The sequence below is a fragment of the Vanessa atalanta genome, chromosome 6 (assembly GCF_905147765.1).
Source record: "Vanessa atalanta chromosome 6, ilVanAtal1.2, whole genome shotgun sequence".
Lineage (NCBI taxonomy): Eukaryota > Metazoa > Arthropoda > Insecta > Lepidoptera > Nymphalidae > Vanessa > Vanessa atalanta.
In genome coordinates, this window is record NC_061876.1 from 7,295,504 (window position 1) to 7,323,365 (window position 27,862).

At 31.5% G+C, this 27,862-nt stretch overlaps 3 protein-coding genes across 4 annotated transcripts; all 3 read right to left on the minus strand.

Annotated features, from left to right (window-relative positions):
• Positions 1 to 1,544: 1,544 nt before the first annotated feature.
• LOC125064709 (allantoinase-like) lies at positions 1,545 to 6,473 on the minus strand. Of its 2 annotated transcripts, none has more exons than XM_047671891.1 (11): positions 6,408 to 6,473; positions 6,139 to 6,329; positions 5,633 to 5,784; positions 4,724 to 4,838; positions 4,466 to 4,612; positions 4,326 to 4,389; positions 4,126 to 4,219; positions 3,398 to 3,611; positions 2,748 to 2,877; positions 2,358 to 2,563; positions 1,545 to 2,201 (listed from the first exon to the last, which is right to left on the minus strand). In XM_047671891.1, the coding sequence occupies exons 1-11, from the start codon at positions 6,445 to 6,447 to the stop codon at positions 1,803 to 1,805; spliced, it is 1,752 nt and encodes a 583-aa protein (XP_047527847.1). In that variant the 5' UTR covers positions 6,448 to 6,473; the 3' UTR covers positions 1,545 to 1,802. The 2 variants fall into 2 exon arrangements, with proteins under 2 accessions (XP_047527847.1, XP_047527848.1); XM_047671892.1 differs by having other exon boundaries at positions 6,139 to 6,268; positions 6,408 to 6,427.
• A 5,717-nt stretch (positions 6,474 to 12,190) lies between these two features.
• LOC125064710 (allantoinase-like) lies at positions 12,191 to 16,222 on the minus strand. Its single transcript, XM_047671893.1, has 11 exons — positions 16,136 to 16,222; positions 15,874 to 16,061; positions 15,223 to 15,374; positions 14,776 to 14,890; positions 14,544 to 14,690; positions 14,404 to 14,467; positions 14,189 to 14,282; positions 13,662 to 13,875; positions 13,106 to 13,235; positions 12,670 to 12,875; positions 12,191 to 12,399 (listed from the first exon to the last, which is right to left on the minus strand). The coding sequence occupies exons 1-11, from the start codon at positions 16,173 to 16,175 to the stop codon at positions 12,259 to 12,261; spliced, it is 1,491 nt and encodes a 496-aa protein (XP_047527849.1). The 5' UTR covers positions 16,176 to 16,222; the 3' UTR covers positions 12,191 to 12,258.
• Positions 16,223 to 18,192: 1,970 nt separating this feature from the next.
• On the minus strand, positions 18,193 to 27,825 carry LOC125064711 (allantoinase-like). Its single transcript, XM_047671895.1, has 10 exons — positions 27,599 to 27,825; positions 24,076 to 24,227; positions 23,748 to 23,862; positions 23,245 to 23,391; positions 22,809 to 22,863; positions 21,868 to 21,961; positions 21,478 to 21,691; positions 21,060 to 21,189; positions 20,782 to 20,987; positions 18,193 to 18,378 (listed from the first exon to the last, which is right to left on the minus strand). The coding sequence occupies exons 1-10, from the start codon at positions 27,755 to 27,757 to the stop codon at positions 18,247 to 18,249; spliced, it is 1,404 nt and encodes a 467-aa protein (XP_047527851.1). The 5' UTR covers positions 27,758 to 27,825; the 3' UTR covers positions 18,193 to 18,246.
• Between the last annotated feature and the right edge of the window lie 37 nt (positions 27,826 to 27,862).

The following is a 27,862-nucleotide window of genomic DNA, read 5'->3' on the forward strand; positions in this document are numbered from 1 at the left end:
GCACGGCCAGTGCATATGGTTTCTACGGTACTTTCGTCTGCATAGCATGAATGTTGCTTATTTCTAACAAGCCTTGTGAAACACTAGAACTGACGAATTTAAATGCCATGCATGACCACGACCTTGATGCTCCGATCTGCCACAAAGCTGATCCAATGGAAGCTTAGAAATAAGCGCTTTAGGCTATAATCGATAGAAGGCTTTCGCTATGCCCAAACTGCCTGCTAAGGTCCTTCGAAACATCTGACATCGCCCAGTTAACATTGGACTCCATTATCTTGGAAAACAGGGAGATGATGGCTATAAGCCAATAATTGAACGGATATGAGCGATTGCCTTTTTTAGGAATCGGGTGCACCAAAGCAGTATTACAGTTTTCTTACCAAAGGTGTTCGGAACGATGGCTGATACATAGGATTGCCGGAAAAGACGTGTTAAAACCGGTGTCAACTCGGGTGTACATATCCGTAGCACGACCGGAGGTATGCCATCGGCTCCACTCGACTTATGAGTATCTAAACTTACGAATTCAAACTACGGTATCGTAGTATCATACCGCGGGATTGATGGTGGTGACGGTCATCTAGACTTGAGTTGGACGTGAAGACAGAGCCTAAAAGATCAGGTTTCTCCTTCGCGGTATGGTTCAATGACTCACCGTCATTGCGCAGAGATGATATACCAATGTGCACCGTTATTTGACTTAGTGTTATAGTGACGTTTTACACCATGAGTCGCCGATAATAAGTTAGTAATCCACTGTGAGTTAATACCTACTATTTTTCAAGACAAGTTATTTTTTATCAATTTATACGAATACATAGAGAATACCTATATACGTAAAACCACTAAACCACTTTCTTTTGTGTCTTCAACATCTACAGGCGCCTTTATGGTAAAATTTACATGTCGATGGACTATACTTACCACCTGAAAAAAAAAATAGCAATTTGCTTTAGCGAAATTTCATGTATTATATTAACACAAAAAAATAGAATAATAAGGTGGAATGATCAACATTTATTTAGTATAAATAGACTTAAAATACGAAAAGTGTCATATTTTAATTGCGATGACTCATATAAAATATAATTTACTTTACGGGACGCGCAATCTAATTTTTTGATCTAGAATTAGCCTCAAGTGAAGAAAAGCGAGAATTACTAGGTAGTAATTCTCGCTTTTCTTCACTTGAGGCTAATTCTAGTTAGGTAACTTAGCTAAAGATGCAAAATATGTCAAAGCTGTCTGTTACTATGTTTTACTGTACCGACACAAATACAGAGAGCTAACCTTTAAGCTCAACAACTTCCATTGCACGTCTCGTATACGTTATTCCAATGAAAGTAGGAAAAAAGATAAACATACATTTGATTGATACATACAACACTATTACTCTAACTACTTATTTCCACTTTAATTTTGCTTCCAAAATTTCGATAACAGTTTTGTGGACTTTCAAAACGTCATTTTTTCGCAAATCCATAGTGAATATCATAGATTAATCAAGCTCTCGACCAATTATATCGCATCAATTTGCTGTCAATTGTTGTTTATTTGGCTTTATTCCTTTAATGCTTGGAATAGAGTATAGTTAGATAAGTTAAATTACGACCTTGTGATACTGACTCTATGGTGGTTTCTTGCTAATTCGTATTTTCTAAATACAAAAATTACAAGTATAACAATGCTTAGGATCAGTAAAGTACTATCATGTCATCTATTTATAAAGTTTATTGTCTATCATGCTATTAATTGAAGTAAGATCACAAGATATTTAGTAGTCATTTAAAAACACGCTTTTAGAGGTATGTTCGAAATAGTCGGCGGGACATAATTGGGTATGAGGTTGTAGTGTCAAACAACAGATTATCATTTATTAACAACTGTCCCTGTGGTTTAATAAGGCCGGCGGAGTTTCTAGTGTTCGGCGGTACATTATCATTTCTTTGCAGATCTCCTTGGGATTTTGTTGGGACGGCGATGTTCGTAGCAATCGGCAACATATTATTGTTTCTTAGCAGGGGCTCTTGCGGTTCATGTTGAGTAGTGGCGGTGGTAGTGTTAAACAATGCATTATAATTTATTAACAGATGTCCTTGCGGTTTGTCAATCACTATTCCATCTGTATATACAAGTTGACCTCTCACATAAGTTTTCATCACTTTGCCAGTTAACACGCGATACATGTATGGACTTAGCTGCAGTAAAAAAAAATATCATAATTAATTTACAATTAGTTCTTAAACAAAAGTTAAAGACAACTCTTGTAAAAAAAATGATTTCATAGTCGCGACTCGAGACAACAATTATTTTATATCAATTAATAGTGTTTTGTAGTTTATTGTTTTGAATACCTTGTTTTTGTAAAATATTATGTCTGGAGTGACGACAAATGAAGCTTCCGGGTCGAAGAACACGATGTCAGCGTCGAGACCCGGTTTCAATGTTCCTTTTTTATTCTGCAAACCACACAGATGCGCTGGGCCTGATGATAGGTAGTGGCTGACTGTACTTAGACTAAGCCCACGAGCCTTTGCTTCCGTCCAGAATAAAGATAACCCTGAGGATAATAAATTTGTAGGTAGGTAATACAGTAGATATGTTGATACCTGCTTATTGTTTTTAGTTTAACAAACAGTTTGATTCGTAAGTTACACCAGAATATCGTGCAAGTTAGCAAAAATAAATATTGTTCAATCCAAAATTAGGGACAACTCTACTTACTTATCTAGTTAGGTACTTACCGAATTGAACAGAAGCAATTCCTCCCCAAGCGGTCATGAAATTGGGTCCTTTCAATGTTGCGATGGAAGGTGAATGATCTGATGCTATTAAATCAATTCTTCGTTCTTTTATGTATTCCCATAGTCTTTGCTAAAATATAAAAAATATATCATTATCTTAATTATGTCTTTATGTAAGAAAATCGGTAAGAATAATAATATAATTAGTTATTAATCTTATAAGTATATTCTAAATTAATCAATTACGCTTACCGATGTAAACTCTTAAAATAAGATAATAATTTCTAGCTTATTAGTTCTACATATAATTCTTCTATATAATTTGGTTTTTAAATGACTTTGTAATAAATGTTGAAAAAGAGTAACTACTGAGTTTCTTGTCGGTTTTATTCGGTAGAATCTACATTTCGAACCGGTGGAAGCTTCATTTAATATAGTTTGTAAAATGACGATTCAAAAGTGCCTGTGAAACCCTATTTGTATAAGGTATATTTTGATTTTTGCTTAATAGCTTATCATAAATAAAAATTAAAGATTTTGTTTTGTTTTTTTTTTATATATATTATAATTTTTTTTTCTTTAATCTAAAAGATTTGTAAAAAGCCCGGCCATAAAAAATCAAAGGGCATCAAATAAATGCATAATGATACCTTGTTTGTGATATTTCTGATAGGTGGTGAACACTTGAACTCAGTGTGTCCAGGGGGAATCTGCTCAGAACTGAAAGTCAGGTAATGATGACAGGTCTCTGCAGTTACACCACCTCGCCAGCGTTTGGAACCAGCCTTTATCCTTTCTTCTCGCGCTGCTTCTAATATTGGTATAACACCTTCGGCCGACACATGAACGACATGTACATGCACACTACAAGTACCAAGAAACTAATAAATACTTTTGTGTATTTCACTCACACCACGAGACAATTGTAAGAAGATGCTATCCTAATTGTTTATAGTATATTGATATTTAAAACATATTCATAGTTCAATTTTATATTTTAAAGATTATCTTTAATATAAGACCTACTTGGTGGTAGAACTTTTGCCAGCTCCACTGTTTAGGCACCACCCACATCATTTATTATTATTAGCAGGTATTCTGCCACCAAACAGCAATACTTAGTATTATTGTGTTCCGGCTTAAAGGATGAGTGAACCAGTATAACTACGGGCACAAAGAACATTACACCTTAGTTAGCAAGGTTGGTGGCACATTGGCGATGTAAGAAATAGTTAATATTTCTGATAGCGCTAATGTCTATAGGTGGCAATGACCACTCAAAATCAGGTGACCCATTTGCCGGTCCGCCAACCTATGGCACTAAATAGTGTCTCTGCTCTCTGTATATCTGCTGTTAAGATTTATAAAAAAATCTTACTCATATTTCGGAATATAGCTGGCTAGTAATGATGCCGCATTGAGCTCCATTTCCGGAGGGTGAGATGCGAGGTACGTGCTGTACAAATTTGGATCTGTAATTATGGAGAAATTAAACAGTCTTAATTAATTAGACTCAGTGTGGCCTCTGTAGTATTCATTGGACATCATTGGAGAATTAAAATTTAAATATATATTTACCGGGAACTTCACAATTTTCACATTTAGTATCATTACCGTCAGTAATTGGCAGCTCGGTGTGGAACTGAAAATGAATTACTTGAATCGTTAGTTGCAATGGTATGAAACAAAAATACGATTTCAAGTTGATTTTTTCTTACAGCAATAACAATGTCAGATCCATTCAAAGTAGAAAAAATGTTATCAAGTTCATCCTTTTCTACATTGGGAAACTCTGTGATTCCGCTGTCAATGAGATATCCCTTAAAACCGATGACTCCCGCTTCGATCATATTTTGTAGCTCCATCTAAAATTAATTAATATATAAGAATTAGGTTTTGAATACTATTACTGTTGCTATTTATGTATTCAGGCTGAAAATATCGATTCCGTATATTTTATTTCTTTTTTTCCATACCTCGTTGCCCGGAATAATTCCTCCCCAAAATGCCACATCTATATACACCTCCTCTCTTGCAGTGGACGCTTTTACTTTTAAATTTTCGATTGATGTTGTTGGTGGAAATGAGTTTCTATTTAAAAATAATATATTATACTAAAATTTAGAATCTAATCTGTGAATGTAGCTCTATTGGTATTTTATATTATCTAATAAGTGTGTATATTTTTTAGCAGGTGATAAGGGGCTCTGAATTCGTTTAGGTAGGCATTATCTACTTTTGAATGGTCTAATACCATTACGAGCATAATGTTCGTGACATCTTAGATCCCATGATCGATGACATTTACATTGACGGCCATTAGTTTTATAAGGACTGGCAATTTTTGATAGTCTGTCTATAAGTCCTAAGATAATCACTTACCATCAGATGGCTCATATACTCGTCTACCTTAGTTTGCTTTAGAAAAAGATATGTATATATTTATTTACAAATATAAAATGTATGTTTATTATTAAAAGTAGTTATGTCATAATATCTGGTAAAAAACATGTAACTTATAACTAAGTATGAAGCCTTAGACAAGTAATCTATCTTACATTGTATTGCGCCAATAGCTATTTTACGATGCTTGACTTTCATTGATATATATTTAGCATTTAAAGATTACTAAATTTTACTTATGATACTAAGTGATTACAATAAACTAAATGGTACGTTGGCGAAGTTGCGGTCATAAGCTAAGAAATGTAATCCTATTGAATTATGATTGAATAGTGAATATAAATAAGAAGAATACAAAATAATTATAGTAGGTATGGAAAATTCGAAGCTAATAAAGTTAAGGATATGTATAAGTCTGTATAAGTAATCAAAATTTTGTTGTTGATAAAAAAAAAAGTATTATAAAATTATTATATTCTTACAAAGGCATATCGACAAGAGTGGTGATGCCGCCTGCAGCAGCAGCCCTTGTAGCTGTCACGTATCCTTCCCATGAAGTGCGACCAGGTTCATTGACATGCACATGTGAGTCAACTACCCCTGCCATTAAAGCCCAGTCGCCTCCATCTATTACCTTAAAATTGAACAATCAAAATAATATGAAATATAATTAGAACATATTTATGTCTAAATCATATTTTTATCAATATATATATAAATGGGATGTTATTTTTTGTTTCCATACTGAAAAAACCGATATACCAGACACTTATAACAGAAGATGCCGCGTTTATGAGAAAATTGTCTAATATGATACATGCCAGACAACGACGGTTTTTTCCTAGCTTAATATAGTATTATACAAAAACATTAAAACTTAGATTTATATATAAATTTAAGATATTTATATATTATATAGAATTAAGTAAAGATTTAATGAAATTAACGAAATAGTGTAGTCCTATCTCTATCGTATCGTTTTATTTACCTGCAAGGTATAATCATCTTCAAAGGTAAGTTCATCAATCGATTCCCGAGTGAATATTCCAGAGATAATCCCATTCTCATCCACGAGTACACCACCGTCAAATTCTCTCGAATCTGTCACTACACGACGACTAAGAAATAATTGCCTTGACTTATTTTTTACTGGGAACCTTCTACACGAAATATCTGATACTAAATATAAAAAAGAATTAAAATCAATAAAAGTTTTTCTTCACACTTTAGTAGTATTTGAAATAGAATTTTAAATACCTAAAAACATAGCTAAAATAAATATATACAGCGCCGACATATTTATCGACGTTGATTTCTAACCGCGTTCTATATCTTACTGAGGGTTGTTGTAGAGTCGTGACGCTTAATTCTAATACGAAATGACAATTATAATCAATAATAAAATTTCAATTTAAGAATGCATGCGAAAAATGTATACTAATAACCACTTACAAAATATTTACTTTACTGGGTGGTAAGGCCCTGTGCTAGCCCGTCTGGGTAGGTACTACTCATTCATCAGATATTCTACCGCCCAACAAAAGTACCCAGTATTGTTGTGTTCCGGTTTGAAGAATGAGTGTGCCAGTGTAACTACAGGCACAAGGGATATCACATCTTTGTTATGTCTTTGTTTGTTTTAGTTCTCAAGGTTGGTGGCGCATTGGCAATGAAATAAATGGTTAATATTTCTTACAGCGCCATTGTCTTTGGGTAGTGGTGGCCACTTGCCATCAGGTGGTCGATTGCTCTTCCGCTAATCATTAAAAAAGCTTAGCATAAGAATCTTATCGATTTTTTTTAGTGTGATATTTTAGTATATTGCAATAATTAAAAAAATACGCTTAACAGTACATTTGGCAACTTTCTTGCTATCTTTGTCCTCTGTGCTGAGTCAAACAAAATTATCATAATCCAGGATCTCATGTTCACATAGATGGTCTACGTGAACATGAGATCCTGAACTAAACTATGAACGATTTAATGTATAGACAATCATTGCCTGAATGCACGGCGATTCACGTAATAATCTGGAATCGGCTCAAAAATAATTCTAAAGATATAATTATTACAATATTTAAAAAAACAGGCAGAAATTTATATGAATTTCATTTGGTATCATTCGAGGGTTTGCACAGATCACTTCGCTGCTTGTCATTGCCATGCGCACTCAAGCGTGTTCTATGAATCTATAGCGCGAATAATCGATCTTGTACTCGATAAATTTAAAACCCTGAATTAAATTTCTCTTGTTACTGGTGACCTACCCCGGCTTCTCACGATTACAATTTAATTTATAAGTAGGTATATATGTTTTAATCCATATATTAATCCATATTTTAATAAATGAATTGGAGAAAAAACCTTTTTTTTTCTAATTTGTAATAGATAAATGAAGGTTATAATGAGTACCTTTGAAGAAAGACACATTTTTTGTTAATTTTTCAGTTTTTTAAGACCTTTTATTTTCGTATTACAATGTTTTGAAGTGATATTTTATTGGTGATAGGGCTTTGTGCAAGCCCGTCTGGGTATTCCATGCGTTTGTTTGCATTGAAAAGTACGTAAATTCATTGGTCCTGCAACTGTCTCCGGCTGTGGCGGATTTGCATCTCATTGGCTTATGAGAAGGATAGAATAAAGAGTCTATCTCCTGCGTAGCTGATTACATTTTCTCATCTTATGAGATGAGAAAACCGTACAAATTATGCCTATCAAAAGAATTGGATCAAGATGTTTTATGCCAGTTGACAAGAGTTACACCCATTGGGCAGACGCGTGCGCACATGCGTAAAATACCTAATCTAAACGGCGATTTTGATAAACGCTCACCTTTTTAACCTCTTACGGCTTTTAAAAACTTTTTTTGTTCAGCTTACGTAAATACTTTTTTTCTCAGTTCACACTCACGGATTTGACAAATACTGGAAGTACCTAGTATAAACACACACGCTTCGAATGGCGTGTGATAAAAAATATAATTTTTAGTTTGAAGATTAATAGAAACTATTATATATTCTAAAACAATTTAATTTGAATCCGCCCAGTTGAACAAATGAAGTCCTTTTGACTGAATTTCTATCACGAAGCGCATAATATAAACAGAATCGGTTAAATCTCCTTGTTTATACCTAACAACGCTTTAAATTCGAAAATAATTCGTGTGCTAAAACATTTGCTTGGCTGACCTAGGATTAAGATTAAAAACATTCTGAAAGAAACATCCAGAAAATAGAAAGAAATGACTTTAAATTTTCACTGGACAGAAATTGATCTGAGTCAGCCATTTGCTCCTGATTAGAATCATTATCATTGTTAATAGTTGGCAGGCGTCAATGATTTTAATCTATGAAATCAATTAAAATCATGAAATTTCTTAAAAGAGGAATACCCTCTTTGTTTATGCAATGCTTGATGTTTTATTATAAATGCAAAAGTAACTCTGTCTGTCTGTATGTCTGCTGTCTGTTGCTCTTTAACGGCCAATCTACTGGACCGAATTTGATAAATTTGGTATAAAGCAAACTTGAACTCCAAGAAGGACTTAGGCTACTTTTTTATATATTTCTTATATTATATATAATATAGGCATTACACTTGTTTATTGATTGTCAAAAATCTACCGTAGCTCAAAAATAAATTCCTTAACTTAAAAAGAATCGGCGAAACAGACTCAGCTCAATTTTTTATAACTTGTGATGCTTAGCCGTAATAATATTTAGACTATAAAGAAATATTTCAAAGTTTTCTTCTATTTGAACATCTGTACTAGGGATACTTGATTTGTTATATTTGGTTAATTGGAAAATAAATGGTGAAATATTTAGAATTGTGTTCGTATAAGTATGGCTAAAATATGAGTAGTCAGATTAAATAGAGAAACACCACCGTCACCTGTATGTATCTTAGATGTAGGTGGGGCTAATACTGGCATCCACAAAATTTTACCCGTACAAAGCCTGAATGGGCATCTAGTATTAATAACGGCATAGATTATAAATGTTTTATAGCTAGATACAATACAATAATAAATATCAAGAAACAGCCAATAGAGCAACAACATAAATATTTACTATTATTAAAGAATTATTGTAAAGTTTTAAGAAGGTATTTTGACCTGATAAGTAAAATATAAAAGCCTAATAAAAACCTTATCGAGCAAAGGCCGGTAAAAACTAGTTTTGCCAAGTCAAAGGGTATAAGTTGACTAAAACCGCTAGTATGTGTTTGGTTTCTCTCAGTCTTGGTTCTTCGGAATCGGACTTTTTTTCTAATGATGTAATATAAATGTTGAAATGCAGTTATTAATTGCAAGGTTAGTGTAATTCATTATTAAATATAATTAGTTTTTTCTGAATTTGTTGATTATCTGAGTCTAAGTTTGGATGGCATCCAAACTTAGACTACTTATTTAAGAAATCTTTATCTAAATAGTAATAAAATATTTTGCTTTCATTTAATGTGTCTGATTTAAGAGGAAGGCATTGTAATGTTGCGATAACCCGATGTTGCGTTAATAGTGATTTTAATAAATAACAAACATTTTTCATAATCAATTTTATTTAAAAAACTACATAAGGTTATCATAAAACATTGGGTCGTACGTTGTCTTCTTATGTGATAAAATACGATAATTTTAAGCATAACTATTACATAATTATACATAATGTAATCAAATTAAAGATGACCATGCAAATGTATGATGGTGCAAATCGTCCTCATAAGAATACCACCACCAGTCACTTAATGTCCCCGCAAAGGCAATTTCAACAATTCCTGACTAATTTAACTATGAAACTCCCCACCAAATTTTTTTTAAAAACCTTCTGAGTCAAATTATTTAGATTTTACAGTCAAATCAGTCAGGAATGATGGAAATTATAAACTCTAAATATCACATCCATCTATCAGCCGACCTAACCAGTAACCCTTTTGTATCTCGTGTAACCCTGTGTAACGAGTTCTACCGTGCACCAGTGCTGCAGAAACAGCTCAAAGGAGCTTTTTGGTTTCAACATTTTCGTTCTAGAAATTTCGACCTTCAGAACCAACCCCGTGGACGGCCGGAGACCAAAGTGGTAAATGAAGAATTAAAAGCTATTGTGGAAGCGGATCTATCACAAAACACAGAGATGGTTGCAGGCTTCGGGGTTAGTGATATAACTGTATTAATCCACTTGAAGCAAATCGGGAAATTAAAAAAACTTGAACGATGTGTGACATGAATTGAATCATGAAACATGAATTGATTGAATCGAACTTGAAGAATTGTCACATACTTAATGATTTTTGGTTTCTTTTATTTGTTGGTTAAAATTGGCTGTTGTTTTATCCATTGCAATTTCAGTTCATTTGAAAAAATTGCAAATGAGTGTACCAAAGTTTGAAATGAGAAAATCTTTCTCAAATAAAAACAAAACACTTTATTAGACTAAATTTTAACTAAATGTTCAGGAAAATTTCAATAACTGTCAATTAACAATTATATATTAATCGTTCATTTTTGTTCACTTAAATACTAGAATTAGTAAAAAATTAATTACTTTTGCATAAATATTTATCCGATAACATTTATTCATTTTTTTTTGCTAGATATTTTTGTTTATAGTTTATAGAGTTGAAAAGAGTAAGTTCTACTCAGTCTCTAGCCTGTTCTTCTCAGTAAAATATAAATAGCTCAATTTATTTCTTTATTAAATATTAATTTTCGCTTATTATTTTTGAATAACTTTAATTTAAGTAAATGATATACCTTTTATTCATTTTCATACTATTCGTGTTATATTTGTACAATACATATATATTTACCCCTTAAAATGATATCACCATACTAATATTATGAAGAGATAAGTTTTATTTGGTTTTATCGCCTCGTTTATGCCATTATTTTTATTATTAAACTCTTCTTCACGGAAATAAGATTATTTGCGTACCGTTGTAAAGATAATTTAATAGGTCAGTACTCAGTACTTCTAGAAATTTCAAATAACATCAATAGTATAAAAACTTTTCCCGTCAATCAAGTGTGAAACGTAAAAACATTTACATTTATATTATTATTTTACATTTTTAACTTTTTTTTATGAATTCGTTGCAGTGATTGTACGTGTAATGCGAATATCTTACTCCGTGCTATTTAATAATAGTTCATAAAAAACATTGTTTTTTATCCTTGAATAATAGAATATTTTGTAAGAAGTATGTCAGTCATGAGTCGTGCACTGTTTAGATTTCCAATTTTTGTTTATTTCACAAAAATATCTACTGTATTTGTATAATATTGATATGGAATATGTGTATAATTTTTAGTTTTAGGAATGACATAGGCTACATGTAGTAAATATAATACATAATGTCTTCGTTGTCGGTCAGAGAAATTCCGAAGCGAGGACGACAGCGATAGCTATATCTTAGTATAGATCTATGTAATAACACCCTGGTGGCGTTAAAAAAAATCTTCACAATTTTTTTTTTGCTGATTTTCCTTTTATCGTCTCACGCACACTGAGACATCTTATAAGCACGAACGTCAGTACTCATACTAATACGCGCTTACATGAGTGAAGACGTGTATTGCATATTCCAACCACAAAAGAACAAACAAACAACATTTGACATCGAATTTACGCGATATAAATAATGACATACATTGGGTAAAAAATGAAGCTGTTATGGGAACTTTAAATAAAAGAAAATATGCATAAGTAATTAAGTAGTGTAGCGTTGTATTATAAGTAGATATGAAAATCATTAGAAATGTTAGCAGTGTACAATATAGCTGAGCTGTTAACAAAACGCATGGAATACGAAAATCAAAGGTTTAATTATATTTACTTTTTTGTTTTGAAAAATAACGACATCTTTAGCAAGCAACATGTTTTATTTGAAGACTATTTCTGTTACTATAATTGATTCTATTTTAGCTACAATAAATAAAAATCTACAGCTACAAATAAATACATATATAGATATATTAGAATGAACTAATATAACCCATAATAAAATTAATAAATAATGTCAATAAGACAACGGTGGTAATTTGGTATGTATATGTATTTATTGCATTAATTTTTGAGATTATACAGTTTGTCTAGAAATTTAATCAGGACTAATTAAACAAGACCTTATCATTTATTAACAGCTGTCCTTGCGGTTTTTCATACACTGCTCCATCTGTATATACAAGTTGACCTCTCACGTAAGTTTTCATGACCTTGCCAGTTAGCACGCGATACATATATGGACTTAGCTGAAATACAAACATATATTTTATAATAACTTTTTATATTTTTTATTATAAACAATTAACAACTATTTAATAAAAATATACCGTAAAGGAGAACGTTTGTTAAAACTAATTTGAATATTTTAGACTTAAAACATTGAATCTTAATTTAAATTTAGTCTTTTACAAAAATATTTTAATATTCTCTGCACAAAATGATGTGCAACATAAAGCAGAATTTTCATAATATTTAATACCGACAAATATGTAGAAGTAGTTTATTGACAAGATTACCTTATTTTTGTAGAATATTATTTCTGGTGTGACGACAAACGAAGCTTCAGGGTCGAAGAACACGAGGTCAGCATCGAGACCTGGCTTTATGGTTCCTTTTCTGTTCTGTAAGCCGCACAGATGCGCTGGCCCTGCTGATAAGTAGTGGCTGACCGTACTTAGGCTAAGACCACGAGCTTTTGCTTCCGTCCAGAATAGAGACAAACCTGAGGATAATAATTTATATGTATATACAATAATATTTCCGCATTCGATGTATTCAATTGTAATAAGGAATTTTTAGGAGAAATTTTGTACCAAACTCTAAACTGTACTGAACTTATATATAATTATAATTCTATAAATTTAATAACTATATAATAGTAAAAGATACATGATTGGAATAACAAATATTTCCTATTTAAAAGTTAGTTGGATATTTCACTGATTCACTTACCAAACTGAACAGAAGCTATTCCTCCCCATGCGCTCATGAAATTGGGTCCTTTCATTGTAGCGACGGAAGGTGAATGATCTGACGCTATTAAATCAATTCTTCTTTCTTTTATGTATTCCCATAGTTGAAGCTAATACATAAATAAAAACCTTTTTTAATATCTTTATATATATTTAAGTAAAAATATTCTTGATACTAAATTTATTGATTACCAAATCTTGCAACCATATAACAAAAATATTTATATTTTTGTTACATTAACATAGTAACATTAACAAAGTAAAAGTTCTAATCATATTTATCATTACAATGATTGTTACGTCTATGTACAACAAATAATAAACAGCGGTTTATTATTATTTAAATGTTCATTTAAAGGTGACGTCAAAGACCTTATCAATACTTACAAAAGTATTTTTATATGTCTCCTATTAGTTGTCTCATAATTTCAAGGAAAACATCATGTTACTGTTGTTACATATTTGAAACTTATAAGACAAAATTCAGACTATTAATAATTGAATTTAATAGAGCACCAAATAAACAATTAACGTACCTTGTTGGAAATATTTCTAATCGGTGGTGAACACTTGAACTCAGTGTGTCCAGGAGGGATTTGCTCAGAACTGAAAGTCAGATAATGATGACAGGTCTCCGCTGTTACACCACCTCGCCAGCGCTTGGAACCAGCCTTTATCCTTTCTTCTCGCGCCGCTTCTAATATTGGTATAACGCCTGCGGCCGACACGTGTACTACGTGCACGTGCACACTGCAAGCAAGGAAATCATTAAATATATTCATCAACGAAATTAGTTGAGCTACGTATAAATAACTTATAAATGACTTTTGATATATATCTTAATATTGTTTTTCGTATTCATTGTAACAAAAAATATAAGAATTACATTTTTGCTTCGTAAAGTTTTGGTTATTACTTCTAATACATTTCCGTGCTATACGTATTCCAGGAGGCAAGTAATAAAAAAAGTATCTGCATTATTATTTCTTTGTTATGATCATTAATAGTTTCTTTCAAGTTCTTTGGTAGATATTTGTGTGATAGAATTACAAAAAAATCTTACTCATATTTCGGAATATAGCTGGCTAGTAATGATGCCGCATTGAGCTCCATTTCCGGAGGGTGAGATGCGAGGTAAGTGCTGTACAAATTCGGATCTGTAAATTTGGAGAAATATAAGAGTCATAATAAATTAGACTCCGAGCCTCTGTAGTATTCCATAACAACAATGGCGAAATATATGAATTGCAAATGTAAGGAATAAAAAAATATATTTACCGGGAACGTCACAATTCTCACATTGAGTATCATTACCGGCACTAATCGGTAGTTCAGTGTGGAACTGAAAATAAATTACTTGGATCATTAGTTGTAATGGTATTTAACAAAAAATCAAATTCAAGGCCAATATATCTCACAGCCATAGTAACGTCAGATCCATTTAAAATGGAGAAAATATTATCCAGTTCATCCTTTTCTACATTGGGAAACTCTGTAATTCCGCTGTCAATGAGATATCCCTTAAAACCGATGACTCCTGCTTCGATCATATTTTGCAGCTCTATCTAAAAGTATACAATAAATACTAATTAGACTTTAATTGATTGAAACTACGTACTTAATATTATGCTTTATTTCTTAGCGACATACCTCGTTACCCGGAATCATTCCTCCCCAAAATGCCACATCTATGTAAACCTCTTCTCTTGCAACAGCAGCCTTTATTTTTAAATTTTCGAGTGTTGTTGTTGGTGGAAATGAGTTCCTATATTATTTACAAAAAAAATATGTATTGAGAATTCGTTAATGTTTTTTATTACTATTATTATCATTGATGTAATGGATTCCTTCCATATTTTCTGAGGTTTTATTAAAAATATATTTTTTGCCAACCAATAGTTTGCGTTGTTCTTGACCTTCATAATATACTGGCCTTCTTACGTAATACAATGCGGCGGTATAAATTTATATTCAATGATAATTAAGGTGGGTTTCGAATTAATTACAATATCTAGTCTAACTTAATAGGTTGAGGAAATTGTGTATAGTCTGTGCTAGTATGATTGTTGGTCTAAATAAAATATTTTATAATCTCACAGAGGCATGTCGACGAGAGTAGTGATGCCGCCTGCAGCAGCAGCCCTTGTAGCTGTGACGTATCCTTCCCACGAAGTGCGACCGGGTTCATTGACATGCACATGTGAGTCAACTACCCCTGCCATTAAAGCCCAGTCGCCTCCATCTATTACCTTAAAAGGGGATGCATAAACAGAAAAATTGTTACAGAAATGATACAAGAAGATTGGATCTTAATTTAAATGTTCTAATCTTATTTAATTAACCAATTAGTCAATTTAATTACGAATTACTGTGACCAAAATGAACTGAAAATCATATTTATTTAATAAAGTTCATTAAATGTTTTGACAGTTTAAAATATACTTTATTTTGTTAGCTCGATCACATAAAAAAAAATGCTTAGATCGTCTATAGTATTCACTTTTTTAGGAAAAAAGAAGATAAATTCTATCATGTTTATTCTGCACCGAACGTCTAAGCCAACCTTTTGATTATACAGGAAGGTTACAGTTAAGAACGGGGTCCGAACGCATCCTGTCCGGTTAGATGTAGCTCAAAAAATATATGGCACTAAAACTTATTGGGTATGGATTTAATAAAGCTTCTGGTTGAAATTGTAGAATATTACGTTAGGTTCACATTATACCCATGTATCCCTGTTTTATTTACCTGCACGGTTTCACCATCAAACTTGAGTCCTTTAAGTGTTTCCCGTGTATATATTCCTGAAATAATTCCATCCTCGTCCACTAGTACACCGCCATCAAATTCTCCTGAGTCTGTTACTACTCGACGACTTAGAAATAACTGTTTTGCTTGATTCTTTACTTGAAACCCTCTACACGAAATTTCTGCAACTGCACATAAAAAAATAGTACAAGATATTGTACCCAGGCTTCAATATTTTTTTAAATGTTATTTATTTAAATACCTAAAAGCGCTGTTAATATAAATATATATAGCGCCGACATATTGATCGACGTTGATTTCTCACCGCGCTCTATATCCTACTGAAGGTTCTTGTAGAATCGCGACATTAAAATCTATTGAATAAAATACAAAAAAAATAAACACGTGACCTAAGATAACATAAGCACAAATATATCTATGTAATAAGTAAAATTTATATTTATTTCAAAATAATATTGAATTATAGTCAATTTTATAATTAATTAAATAAGTATATAAAATATAACCCGTAAATTTCCCACAGCTGGGCAATAGCATCCTCCTCCTGTTAACTTGAAGGTTTGAAGCTTGAGCATTATTCTGTTGCACCAAATTTTTAACAAAGTTTTCTACTAAGCGTTCTATCCAATAGGCCACCTTGGGTTACTGAAAAAAACTATTAATATTTTGCAGCTTTAGAAATCTCTATAAAAATATGTCTTATTCTTCGAATGACTAATATTTTATATATTTAAATGCTTGGCATGAAAATTTGGACATAAATTTGGACGCAGATTTATCGATGTTGATGCGAAATCTTTGATAATTAATTTAAATTAGCGTATTTAAGAGACTTGCAATAAATTTGAATTAATAACTTTTTAATGTTGTTATAAAATATAATCTTTTTTTGCGTGCTATATAGTATTCACTATTCAATAGTTAATCGTATCAATTGACATGATTCGTTAAAAAATAAATTTTGAAAATAGGAATTTTAGTATGTATATTCATTATACCGTAATCTCTGACTTGTTAGAGTCTCTTTCAATGTAATATATTAATACATATTACAAAACAAAAGCCCTCCGCGTCTATCTGTCTGAACGGCTTCTACCAATGTCGGTTAGATTAATGATGAAGTTCACTATAATTCGTATTAATTTTGTTGAAATTGGTTGACATATGACAATAATTGTAATTATCGAAGATATCGGAAATCGTACCGACACATACAAGTGCACCCGAAGAAACATGTCTTCGAGAAGTCGTGATTTCGATAAGCGCTCTTATTCAGACTCAGACTCATTTCATTTCATACTTATATAATAATAAAAGCTGTGTTTGGTTTTTATCTCTCAATGATTAAAATTTCCTAACAAACGAAAAATATAATTTGACTTGATTTAAAATTAATATTTAGAACAATTCGTATCTACTTAATGAACTTACGCCGAACATCTCTTTGTTTCATCTGTTTGTGGTGTCAGGTTCATACTCTCTGCTAAATGGACGAATGCTTCGTGCGTTTGTAATAACAATACAGGTAAACTTTATTTTTTCTTACTCTCATAATCTAATGAGTCTAGAATCGGTGCAATAAGTTAGAGTTCAGGCGCAGAAGCAACGTTTTACAATACGTAATTTCCATCAACTTTCAAAACCTTCAATTTCCAATTTTCGTTTTTTTGCAAATAATTACTTGAGAGAAACATTAAATAATTTAGACAATTTAGGTTTGATCTTGAGCTTAGGATCTTTAGATTTATGAATTGTCCAGTAAACTAGTGAGACAGTAATGTGTTTTGTAATGTTTCGTAAGATTAAATATAGTGATAACGACTCTCAGAAAATTTACTTGCCAATAACTTTTACTACGTCGTCGATATAAATCTATTCCCTGACTTATTCCTATATATGCTGCTGATCAACAAATAAGTTAACAATAAATATACGAGACTCTTATGATCTCTCAAATATAATTGCATACATACGTAAATATTTAAAACGTCGGCACTGACTGCTACTTACATGGTTTATAAAGCAAAATCAAATTTACTTTATCGATTTAATTTTTGTTTAATAAAAATAGTAATACATAATTGTACATTTGTTTACTAAGACATGTAATTTAATATTATGTAACTTTTATAATAGTATTATTTGTGTGAAAAAGATACAAATGAAATAATTCAATATTGTTCTATTTCTCTTCCTTTTTTAATTTATTAATATAATTGAGCTTATTTAATCAATTCAAACAGTAAATATCGGTATTATTAATATATTTGGCTTTGAAAATGTGGCACTAATAAGATAAAGAATAAAATATTTATTTAACAATCGATATTATACATTCTAAATAAGAAAGTTTTAATTAAAATCTTTGAGCAACAATTTTCCATTTGGTTGTCCAGTGACTTCTCCGTCGGCGTAGATTAGTTTTCCGCGCAGATACGTCTTCTTTACAACACCTTTTAGTTCTTTTCCAATGTAAGGCGTCAACTGAAATAAACACAGTGTTCATCATTAAATTTTTAGTATTTATTTTAGGTTCTCTGTATTAATAAGTAATAATATAATGATAAAGGTAGTAAAAAATGGTTGGAACAACCGCAACACAGTTTTGACTTTATTTTTATGTAAAAAATGGTGAATTTTATCTCTATGTACTAATACAAAGCAACAATCAAAGAGTTACCACAAAATTTCTGATATTTAACTTTCCAATTAAAAATGTTTTTTTCTTAAGTAATTATTTACTTTATTGTGTATACATACAGGGGTATGTTATAAAGTTGAAAATCTTAATTTATTAACTCGTATACAAAAAGGTAATAAAAACTGTTGTTACGCCTTTCAATTTATTTATTTTGAAGGTTTTTGCACGGAATAATTCTAGAAAATAATGTTGCCATTGTATTTTATTATTACTTGGGTATTTATTATATTCTTTCTTGATTTGTTTCACATCGTTGATTATAACACTGTTGATAAGTCTAGTCTCGTGAAGGATTTTGTTTAATTTGCTATGCTGTGTTATGTTTAAAATTATATGTAAAACATATTCTATTGTTTGACATAATTCGTTAATGTCACACACTGGACTCAGCTAATTGATTATATCCACTCGTTTCGGCACTTGAATGCATAAATGCTGAGTGAAACGTAATACTCTTAGGGTGAGTTTGTTTTTGTTCTTATCTGTTTGTCTGCTGCTTTTTCATGACAAAACCGAATAAAATGTGGTATGAAACAAATTTGAACTCCACGAAAGGACGTACTACGTAGGCTACGTTTTAATAACTAAAACTCGACGACCAACCCCAAAGTCGCGAACGAAGTCGCGTGCGATAGCTAGTATCATCATCATCCTTCTGCCCTTATCCCAATTTACTTGCGGTCGGCACAGCATGTCTTCTTTTTCCATACTTCCCTATCTGACGTCATCTCACAAGTAACATTTTTTCCAGCCATATAATCTTTCACACTATCCAACCATCTTTTCATTGGTCGTCCCCTTCCTCTATATCCATCCACGTTCATGCTCAAGACTTTCCTCACAAAATGTTCCTCATTTCTCTAATATCAAAACTAGGCGATAACTACTATAAAATATAAAAACCCATCTGATGTCTTTAATTTATTCTTTACTTCGACCTTAATTCAAACAAACTAAATAATCACACAATTGATTTGTATTCAACTCTTCCCACAATCATTTGAACTCGTTATCTCTGAAGCTGTTAATGATATGGTAATTACAAAAACATTGTATCACGAGATCTAAGTAAGTAAAATCACGAGCCAAAAATTATATGTATTAAATGTTGTAAGCGAAAAAATATTTACAACTTCGACGATGGTGATATAAAATAATGACGTAATCGCCAACTTTATTATAATTTTCTGTTATACAAGGAATATAAGAGTATTTTAATTAGAAATTAGACTTTGTGCATGCATGCCTGAATAAGTTCCACCCACTCATCATATATTCTGCCGCCAAAGAGAAATACTTATACCGCCAAACAGCAATACCACGTATTGTTTGTTCAAGTTTGAAGGATGAGTAAGCAAGTGAAACTACAGGCACAAGGGACATAACATCGAATTTCCTAAGGTTGGTGGCGCATTGGCGATGTCATGTTTATTTACAATATTACAGCTCGAATGTTTATGGGCGATGGTGACTACTCACCACCAGGTGTGTCCCAATAGATCGTCCGCGTGCATATACAATTAAAAAAGTAGCTTTAGGTACGTACGAGGTATATTTCCCTGTTCACTTGTTAACACTCTTCTAACATGTGGGTACTTATATATCTTAATTGTGACATTGAGCGAGTAATTTCTTTAAAATGATACCCATTATATGTATTTAAAAATATACCCCTTTAATGATATATTATTTATATTATGAAAATGTAATCATGCTTACATAATTCAGAATATTTTGATTTATATTATTTGCCAGAAGCAAACTTGCACCAATGGTGTAGAGAGAGCACTATGTCTCCATGTAGAGCAATGGTCTCGAAATTTCAAATCGCTATAATGATAGCTGACCTTTTTTAAAAAACGAATTAAAAAGATAAAAGGCACAGAATTATGTCAATAAAAAATACGCTGATTTATCCTCATTCCTATAACGCTGGGCCTAAGTGTGTAATCATCTGTAAAATATTTCAAAAAGTTTTTGGACACGGCGAAACCCAATCACAGTGATTACGGTTCTACAATCCACACCTTGTATCCGTCTAATATATGAAGCTCGTTATGATGTGGCTGGAGTGATCGCTATGGTTAAGGGGTATTCGAATGACGAAGAAAAAGAATTCTGTAAAGCGGTCGACAATTTAGCATCTCACTTTATGTTGCAAACAAATAATTTAGTATCATAATTACCTTATTCTTATGACGAATGATATTGGAGGTAACGACAAAGGATTCATCGGGGTCGAAAAATACTAGATCAGCATCAAGACCTGCTTTAATCGTTCCTTTACGATTTTGTAAGCCGCATAATTGAGCTGGACCTACACTCAAGTATTTGCTTATCGACCTCATATCTAAGCCACGAGCACTGAGTTGCGTCCAGAATAAAGAGAGACCTGAAAAAAGACAATTTTAAATGTTTCTAGTCTTGGTTTATCTGAATAAAATAAACTTTGAAATAGTCTAACCGAATTGTACTGAAGATATCCCGCCCCAAGCTTCTAAATTGTTGCTGCATTTCAGTTCAGGGGTACAAGGCGAATGATCTGACACCACCATATCTAACTTATCTTCTAATAAAAAGTTCCATAATTTCTCCTATAAATATAAGATGACTAAATTAAAAACCAACTCTGCACTATTTACCTTTTTTTTAAAATTATTAAGTACTTTAAATTTAAAAAAAACCGTTAAAATTGTAATAAAATTAATTAAAATTAGTCCCTGCGCTGCTATTGCGATTTCATGCACAGCTGATTCTAATTATTTCTATAGACCATAAACTTGTCTTTTATCTAAATAAAGGATATTATAGTACATACTGGGAACTTAATTTTTATTTGTATTTGAATTAATTTTATCTATTAACATAACACAAAAACGAACTTTATTATTCATATCTCTAATCGGCGGTGCGCATTTGTACTCGCTGTGACCCCGTGGGATCTCATCAGCACTCAATGTCAGGTAATGGTGGCAGGTCTCTGCAGTCACTCCGCCGCGCCACGCATCGTGTCCTGCGACGATGCGCGCTGCTCGCGCCTTCTCAAGCAATGGCACAACCGCTGATGAAGAGACGTGTACGACGTGGACCCGAACACTTTTAATTATATCATATTATATTAATACCTTTAATTCATTATTGTTATTAATACCACAAACATTTGTTCGACAAATTGCTATTATTATTCGATAGGCATATTTAATTTTTTCATAAATATCACAAAATATTTAATAAAATATTACGATACTATGAGAATATTAAACGAAACCGACTTCGTTTTCCCCAAAAATTCTGTGATAAGCGTGATTGCATTCAGTTCCATTTTAGGCGGTCGTGATTGAAGGTATGTCTTATATTCTTCGGGATCTAAAACAATAAAAAAGCTATTAATAAATCAAGTAGATTTATTTCACACAGCAAGTAATAAAATTTTATCGAATTTTAAGCACCGTGCTCATTATGTTAAATTTGTTTTCAAATTACAGATTACAGACAAATAAATATTTTTATGCGGTTTTGTTAAGCTCTTGTCGAATGTTTCAACATTGCAAACGAATCTAATTTTAAATAGCTATTGATAAACCATCGAATTTGGGCTAATTTCGTTTGTTATTAAAGAATTCTATAAATTACAACGGTTGGCAAGGGTCTAATGATGGAACCGAGAGGAAGATGTAATTAAAAAACCTTCTAGAGTTACTAGTAAGCCAATGCGATCAGACAATGTAACAAAACTTATGGTGTCGGACACCACATGACTTCTCCGGATTTTTCATTAAGCACGTGTAAATTTGCAATTAAAACGTGCTTTAAAAAGCCAAACATTAATATGTAAAAAAAAGAAAACGAAAAATTTGATATTATCATATTCAATAAAATCAAGAGATATAACTCATTAATGTGAAAAGCACTTTTAAATACTGATAAAAAAACACCCCTATCTTTGTACCTATATTGTTATTGAGCATTTAATTGAAGGTATTTTTCGCTTCTTTTATCACGTATTTTTTCAAGAGAACTTCTATGCACATTCTAAAAAAAGTTATTAACTTCAAAATCTGAATATCTGTGTACCTGTGTAGTGTACCTGACACTCTATTATAATTATATATAAATTTGTTTCTTGCTAATAATCTAACACGCAAATATAAACAATTTAATTACTAATTATAAATAATGTTTCTGAAATGTAAATAATGTTTTAGAATCATACCTTCTTCAGTAGTATCAGTTTTGGTACAAGACTCATCTTCAAGTTCGGCGTGGAACTGTAAAAACATTTATGTGCATAATCTAATTTTTATTCATTTATAAAAACAAATATTCTTTGTATAAAATTACAATCTTAAGGCCTTGAGTGGTTAATGTCTTTAGGTAAAATTTGGTCAAAAGTGTTTGGGAGTTTATAAAGCATTAAAAGATTAGTATGTAGTATTGCTGTTACAAATAACGGAATTCGATTCTTGACATGGTGCATGTTAAATCCAAACAACGGCGCAAGATTCTTTTGGAATGTTTAAATACAATTTGGTTACATAATGTGAATTCGATTCGATGACCGAATTATATTATGCGATATACTCGTATCAACTCACTTATGAAATATTATTTAAAACAAAGTCAGCATGAGTAGATTCAATCAAACTTACCGCCAAAACTGATCCGGTTCCTTCAAGGGCATCAAATGCTAATTCCAAATCCTTAGGGCCCACATTTGGAAATTCATCCACACCACTCGGGCATAAGAAACATTTGAATCCTACGACTCCAGCTTTTACTAAATCGCGTAGTGAATTCTATAATTAAACCAAAAAATGGAAGTTTACAAATCTTTGTTACTTACTAACTATACTGCTGTTACTACGACTATTATTACAAGAGAACCGTATTTATTCATAATATTATTATTAACCTTTGTTTGTTTATGGTTTTTAAATGTGCCAACATGGCACAGATTATGTCGCCCATCATTCATCATTATAATACAGACGTGTCTTATCATGGCTTGTCGACATTTTCGAGTGATTTTGATGCGACAATATCTGTTATGATAATGAAATTAAAATCTTCCTGAAACATGTTGAGGATCGAGAAGAAAAAAATTCAGGTTTTATAAGATTAATAAAATATGTATTTATAAATCTGACCTTACCTGATTGCCAACGATGACTCCGCCCCAAAATCCAACATCGACATAAACATGACCTTTAGCGGATTCCGCTTTAATCTTAAGGTTTTCCAATGTTGTTGTCGGTGGAATAGAATTGCTGAAAAGTTTATATAAAAATCTTACGCCAAGTTGTCTCTCCCTGTGTTTTTTTTAAGACTAGTGGGTAAATTTGTCTTAAAATTGAGCGAGACCTATAAGCTGGATTTTAGGTCTTGGCATTAAAAACAAGGAGATACGTATAAGTTAAGACCAACTACTTTTAAAAATTACACAATAAATCAATAAATATTCAAAATATATGAATTTTTACAGAGGCATATCTACAATTGTCGTTATGCCGCCAGCGGCCGCAGCGTTAGTTGCAGTCCGAAAACCTTCCCAGGCAGTTCGACCCGGCTCGTTGACGTGTACATGAGAATCTACAACCCCTGCTATGAGGGCCCATTCTCCACCATCTATTACCTACAATAAAAAAAACATACATTTGACAATAATTGATAAAAATAAAATACAAGGATTTAATTAATAAACCAGTCGTAATAATTTATTATTTGCTTTATTAAGAGAACTATGTTTGTTTCTAATCAAAATTATCTTTAGAATTTCAAACAATTAAATATAAAAGATTAAAAGTCAACAAAAGACATTTAAACACAATAAAACAGTTTGTATTTTGGCTAAGAAGCAATAAAATGTTTTATTCTTAAAGGATAAGTTCAAGGTTCACCATATAATTTATTATGTTTATTTTTTTATATTAATTAGAAGATTTAAACGTCTAATAAGTGTAGATATATAAAGTGTATCCTAATTACTTCTGGTTGTAATTACGTCTCAAGTATGTAGTAAGTATGGGTAAAATCTTACAAATATATCAAGGATTAAGCTTACCAAATCTTTCAAAATGTTTTGGTTTCTGTATACCGTAATAAATAATACTAAAGTATATTGCAATTTGTTTAAAAATTCCGATTTTTCTAACTACTAACGTATGATGTTATCTCAATTAGGTTTAACTTCGGTTAATTCGGTTTAGGTTTCTTCCTTAAATAATTAATAGATTGTACATCAGGAGCTAATATGAACAATTATTGATTAGTAAAGATTAACACAAAATCTTTCAGAGTAAAATAGAAATTGTATGGGACCTGGGTTTATCCCTCAAAAGTAAAAAATTATATATACTACTGAATAGCTTTTCGTGACGATAATTCGTTATTATTACGATAAAATTGAACAATAATCATTTATAAATTATTTTCTTTGTCGAAAGTCATCTAATTCAGACATGATTAATTATTTTGTATTAAAGAGATCTTTAGAAATTATTATTATTGTGCTAACTAAGCAGCTAAAAGAAAAATCTCCAATCTCTACAAAGTTCGAGATATATTGATACAATTACAGTTAGGCATATACACATATTACCTGATTAGAAGTCAAGTTCCGTCTTACTATACAGATTTTATAGAAAACAATTCTAACTGTAACTAATAATCACTTTTCGGATAAACGGAGAATGACTAGCGCCATTATAAATAACCAAATGTATTTAAGTCTTAATATTATTTTGCATTTTTTTCCTTCGCTGTTGACAAAAAGTGGAGATTGATTCCGTTGTTAATTTATTTGAAATGTTAAAGTTCAGATCAAATTTGTATACCATTAAAAAGCGGCTACTTAAAAGTTTTATTGTTGTAAATGTCTAAAGCTAATAATAAACTGAAATGTTACATAGAAAAAAAAAATACATAACTACGCTGTTTAGGTATAATTCAGCCCACTATGAAAAAATAACCTTAAAAATATCGGCTTTTCACGATTATTATTAATAATAAGTAAGGAAAGATATAAAAATAGATTTAATTGTAATGACGATCAGAAATTATTAGTTTATCTATTAAAGTAAGCGAGACGAAAGATAAAATATACTAATTATTAATAAAAAAACAGTTGATTACTTATGAAATTAAATGATTTTAATAGGAATTAAATCCTATTTATTAATCATCATTACAGTGACGATTTAAATTTAAAATAAGCTTAACGATTTGCTTGAATTTGCTTAAAACAATGTTATTAATGGTAACAGCCTTTTTAAGTATATTACTCTTTATTCGTATATTCGTATATTTCTTTAGTTTTATTTAAATAGAGTTATCCTTAAGTTACGATATGATAGATACTGAAAACCACGACCTCCAAAATATGCTTAATTTGTATTTATTTTTCTTCTTGTGATCGAAGGAAAACATCGTGAGGAAACAGCAGATGCCGTACTCAATACTGCAACGTAGTTATCCAACAAACAGTGGAGTAGAGTGATGGAATAAGCTCTAAATGTAGCCTTTGCACAGCAGTAAGAAATTCATAACAAAGATGTTTTTATTATATACTAGCTGAAACTCCGGCTTTACCCGCATGAAATTCATTAAATTTACCCATAACAACATCTTCACATCCCATTTTAGAATCGAGGATGGACACCAGGACTTAAATGATCACCTTACTAAATTTCATCTGAATCGGTTCAGCGAATCAAAGGTGAACTAACGGAAAGCTAATAGAGTTACTAGACTCTCGCATCTATAATTATTAGTAGATTATAGCGAAAACTTTGCAAAAATGTTCATAAACATTCTAAATTATACTCTTTCTATAATATAATTTAAATTTAATTAATACATTTCGTTTGCTATTCGTATTGTTTTACAGATTCCCACAAGTTTTATTAAAAACGTTCAAACGAAGCAAGAAAAAAGTGAAGATTGAAGATAAAAAAATATATCCGGTTTACTTCAAGCAAAGACAAAATTGTAATAAATTGACCTATGAATATATTAAGAATATATTACTCACATTTATATAATATAATTTACAATGTCAGTTATTAGCGCTAATTTAGATATATAACATTTATTGCTTTGCGTGTGTGTGTGTAATGGTCTTCTTTCGAATGTCAAATAAATAAAGTCAGAAAAGGGAACACTTTTTTATGTCACTTCATGATAAGTGATAAATTTTTTTTTACCCATAATAGGCTTGGGAAAACTGCACGTAGACATTGGTACTGTAAGAATTAATTACCATTCCGCAAATCTAAAATGCGTCACCAACCTTGGGAACTAAAATGTTATATCCCTTGTGCCTGTACACTAGCTCACTTACCCTTCAAACCAGAACACAACAATACTAATTGCTGTTTGGTTATATATTGAATGATGATGTGTGAGTGGTAGCTACCTTCGTAGCTTGCACAAAGCCCTACCACAATGTTTAACTGAACATCTGACAAAAACGTTAATAAAAAAGGCCACTAGTGTTGATTCTTAATCTTTCTATCAATACTTAAGCAATAACATAAAAGAACAATTATAAATGGCAATGGTTGTGTAAATGTGAGCTGCTATTAAGTATATAAAAGAATACTGTAAACTGGTTTTTTCTAACAGGTATTTGGCAGGCGATCAACTGTGACAAAAACTGGATTTCAAGTGATAAAATTAGTTTCAACAACAATAAAAAAAATCCTTAAAACTTTAACTTTTAAATCAATTTGATACATATATATTAATAGTGTCTTATATGTAATTGTAACTGATTGAATATATACATGAATATTGTAAATAATAATAATAATATATTAGTGTCGTCTTGTGTTCATTTTTAATGTATGCAAGTTTGCGGGCAAATAACTCGGGCACATCTGTAAAAAAATCCAGGCAAACGCCCTTACCGACCTCTCAAGGTTGGAACTGCATTGCCGGAAAGAGACGACTAACCACATGTGTAAAACGTGTTATTAAATATTCATACCACACAGCGTAACTTACTTCAATTCTGTCCTTGAGTTCTGCTATCAATTTATTGGCGTCATTCCTATTTAGAACATTTTCAATTACTCCGCAATCGTTGACAAGAACACCGCCGTCAAAAATTTTTGTTTCTGTTACCAAGCGTTTGCTTAAAAACAATTGATACTGCCCTGTCATCGCTGCTGAGTCACACACAACTACACAAACTGAAGCTCTCGGCTCAACTACTAGAATATTATGATAACGGAATGCTGAAACGCTCATCTTATAAATATGTTTTCG

Coding starts and splice junctions, on each gene's coding strand:
- LOC125064709 (XM_047671891.1), bottom strand. CDS start 6,447: ATGTCGGCGCTGTATATATTTATTTTAGCTATGTTTTTAG. Junction 6,330..6,407: donor TATTTTAGCTATGTTTTTAG/GTATTTAAAATT, acceptor TTTTATATTTAG/TATCAGATATTTCGTGTAGA. Junction 4,220..4,325: donor TGAAAATTGTGAAGTTCCCG/GTAAATATATAT, acceptor CCATAATTACAG/ATCCAAATTTGTACAGCACG.
- LOC125064710 (XM_047671893.1), bottom strand. CDS start 16,175: ATGTCGGCGCTATATATATTTATATTAACAGCGCTTTTAG. Junction 15,375..15,873: donor TTGATGGTGAAACCGTGCAG/GTAAATAAAACA, acceptor TCCCCTTTTAAG/GTAATAGATGGAGGCGACTG. Junction 12,400..12,669: donor TAATATTCTACAAAAATAAG/GTAATCTTGTCA, acceptor TTTGTATTTCAG/CTAAGTCCATATATGTATCG.
- LOC125064711 (XM_047671895.1), bottom strand. CDS start 27,757: ATGACAGGGCAGTATCAATTGTTTTTAAGCAAACGCTTGGTAACAGAA. Junction 24,228..27,598: donor AACTCAAGGACAGAATTGAA/GTAAGTTACGCT, acceptor TTTTTATTGTAG/GTAATAGATGGTGGAGAATG. Junction 21,962..22,808: donor AACTGATACTACTGAAGAAG/GTATGATTCTAA, acceptor TTATTGTTTTAG/ATCCCGAAGAATATAAGACA.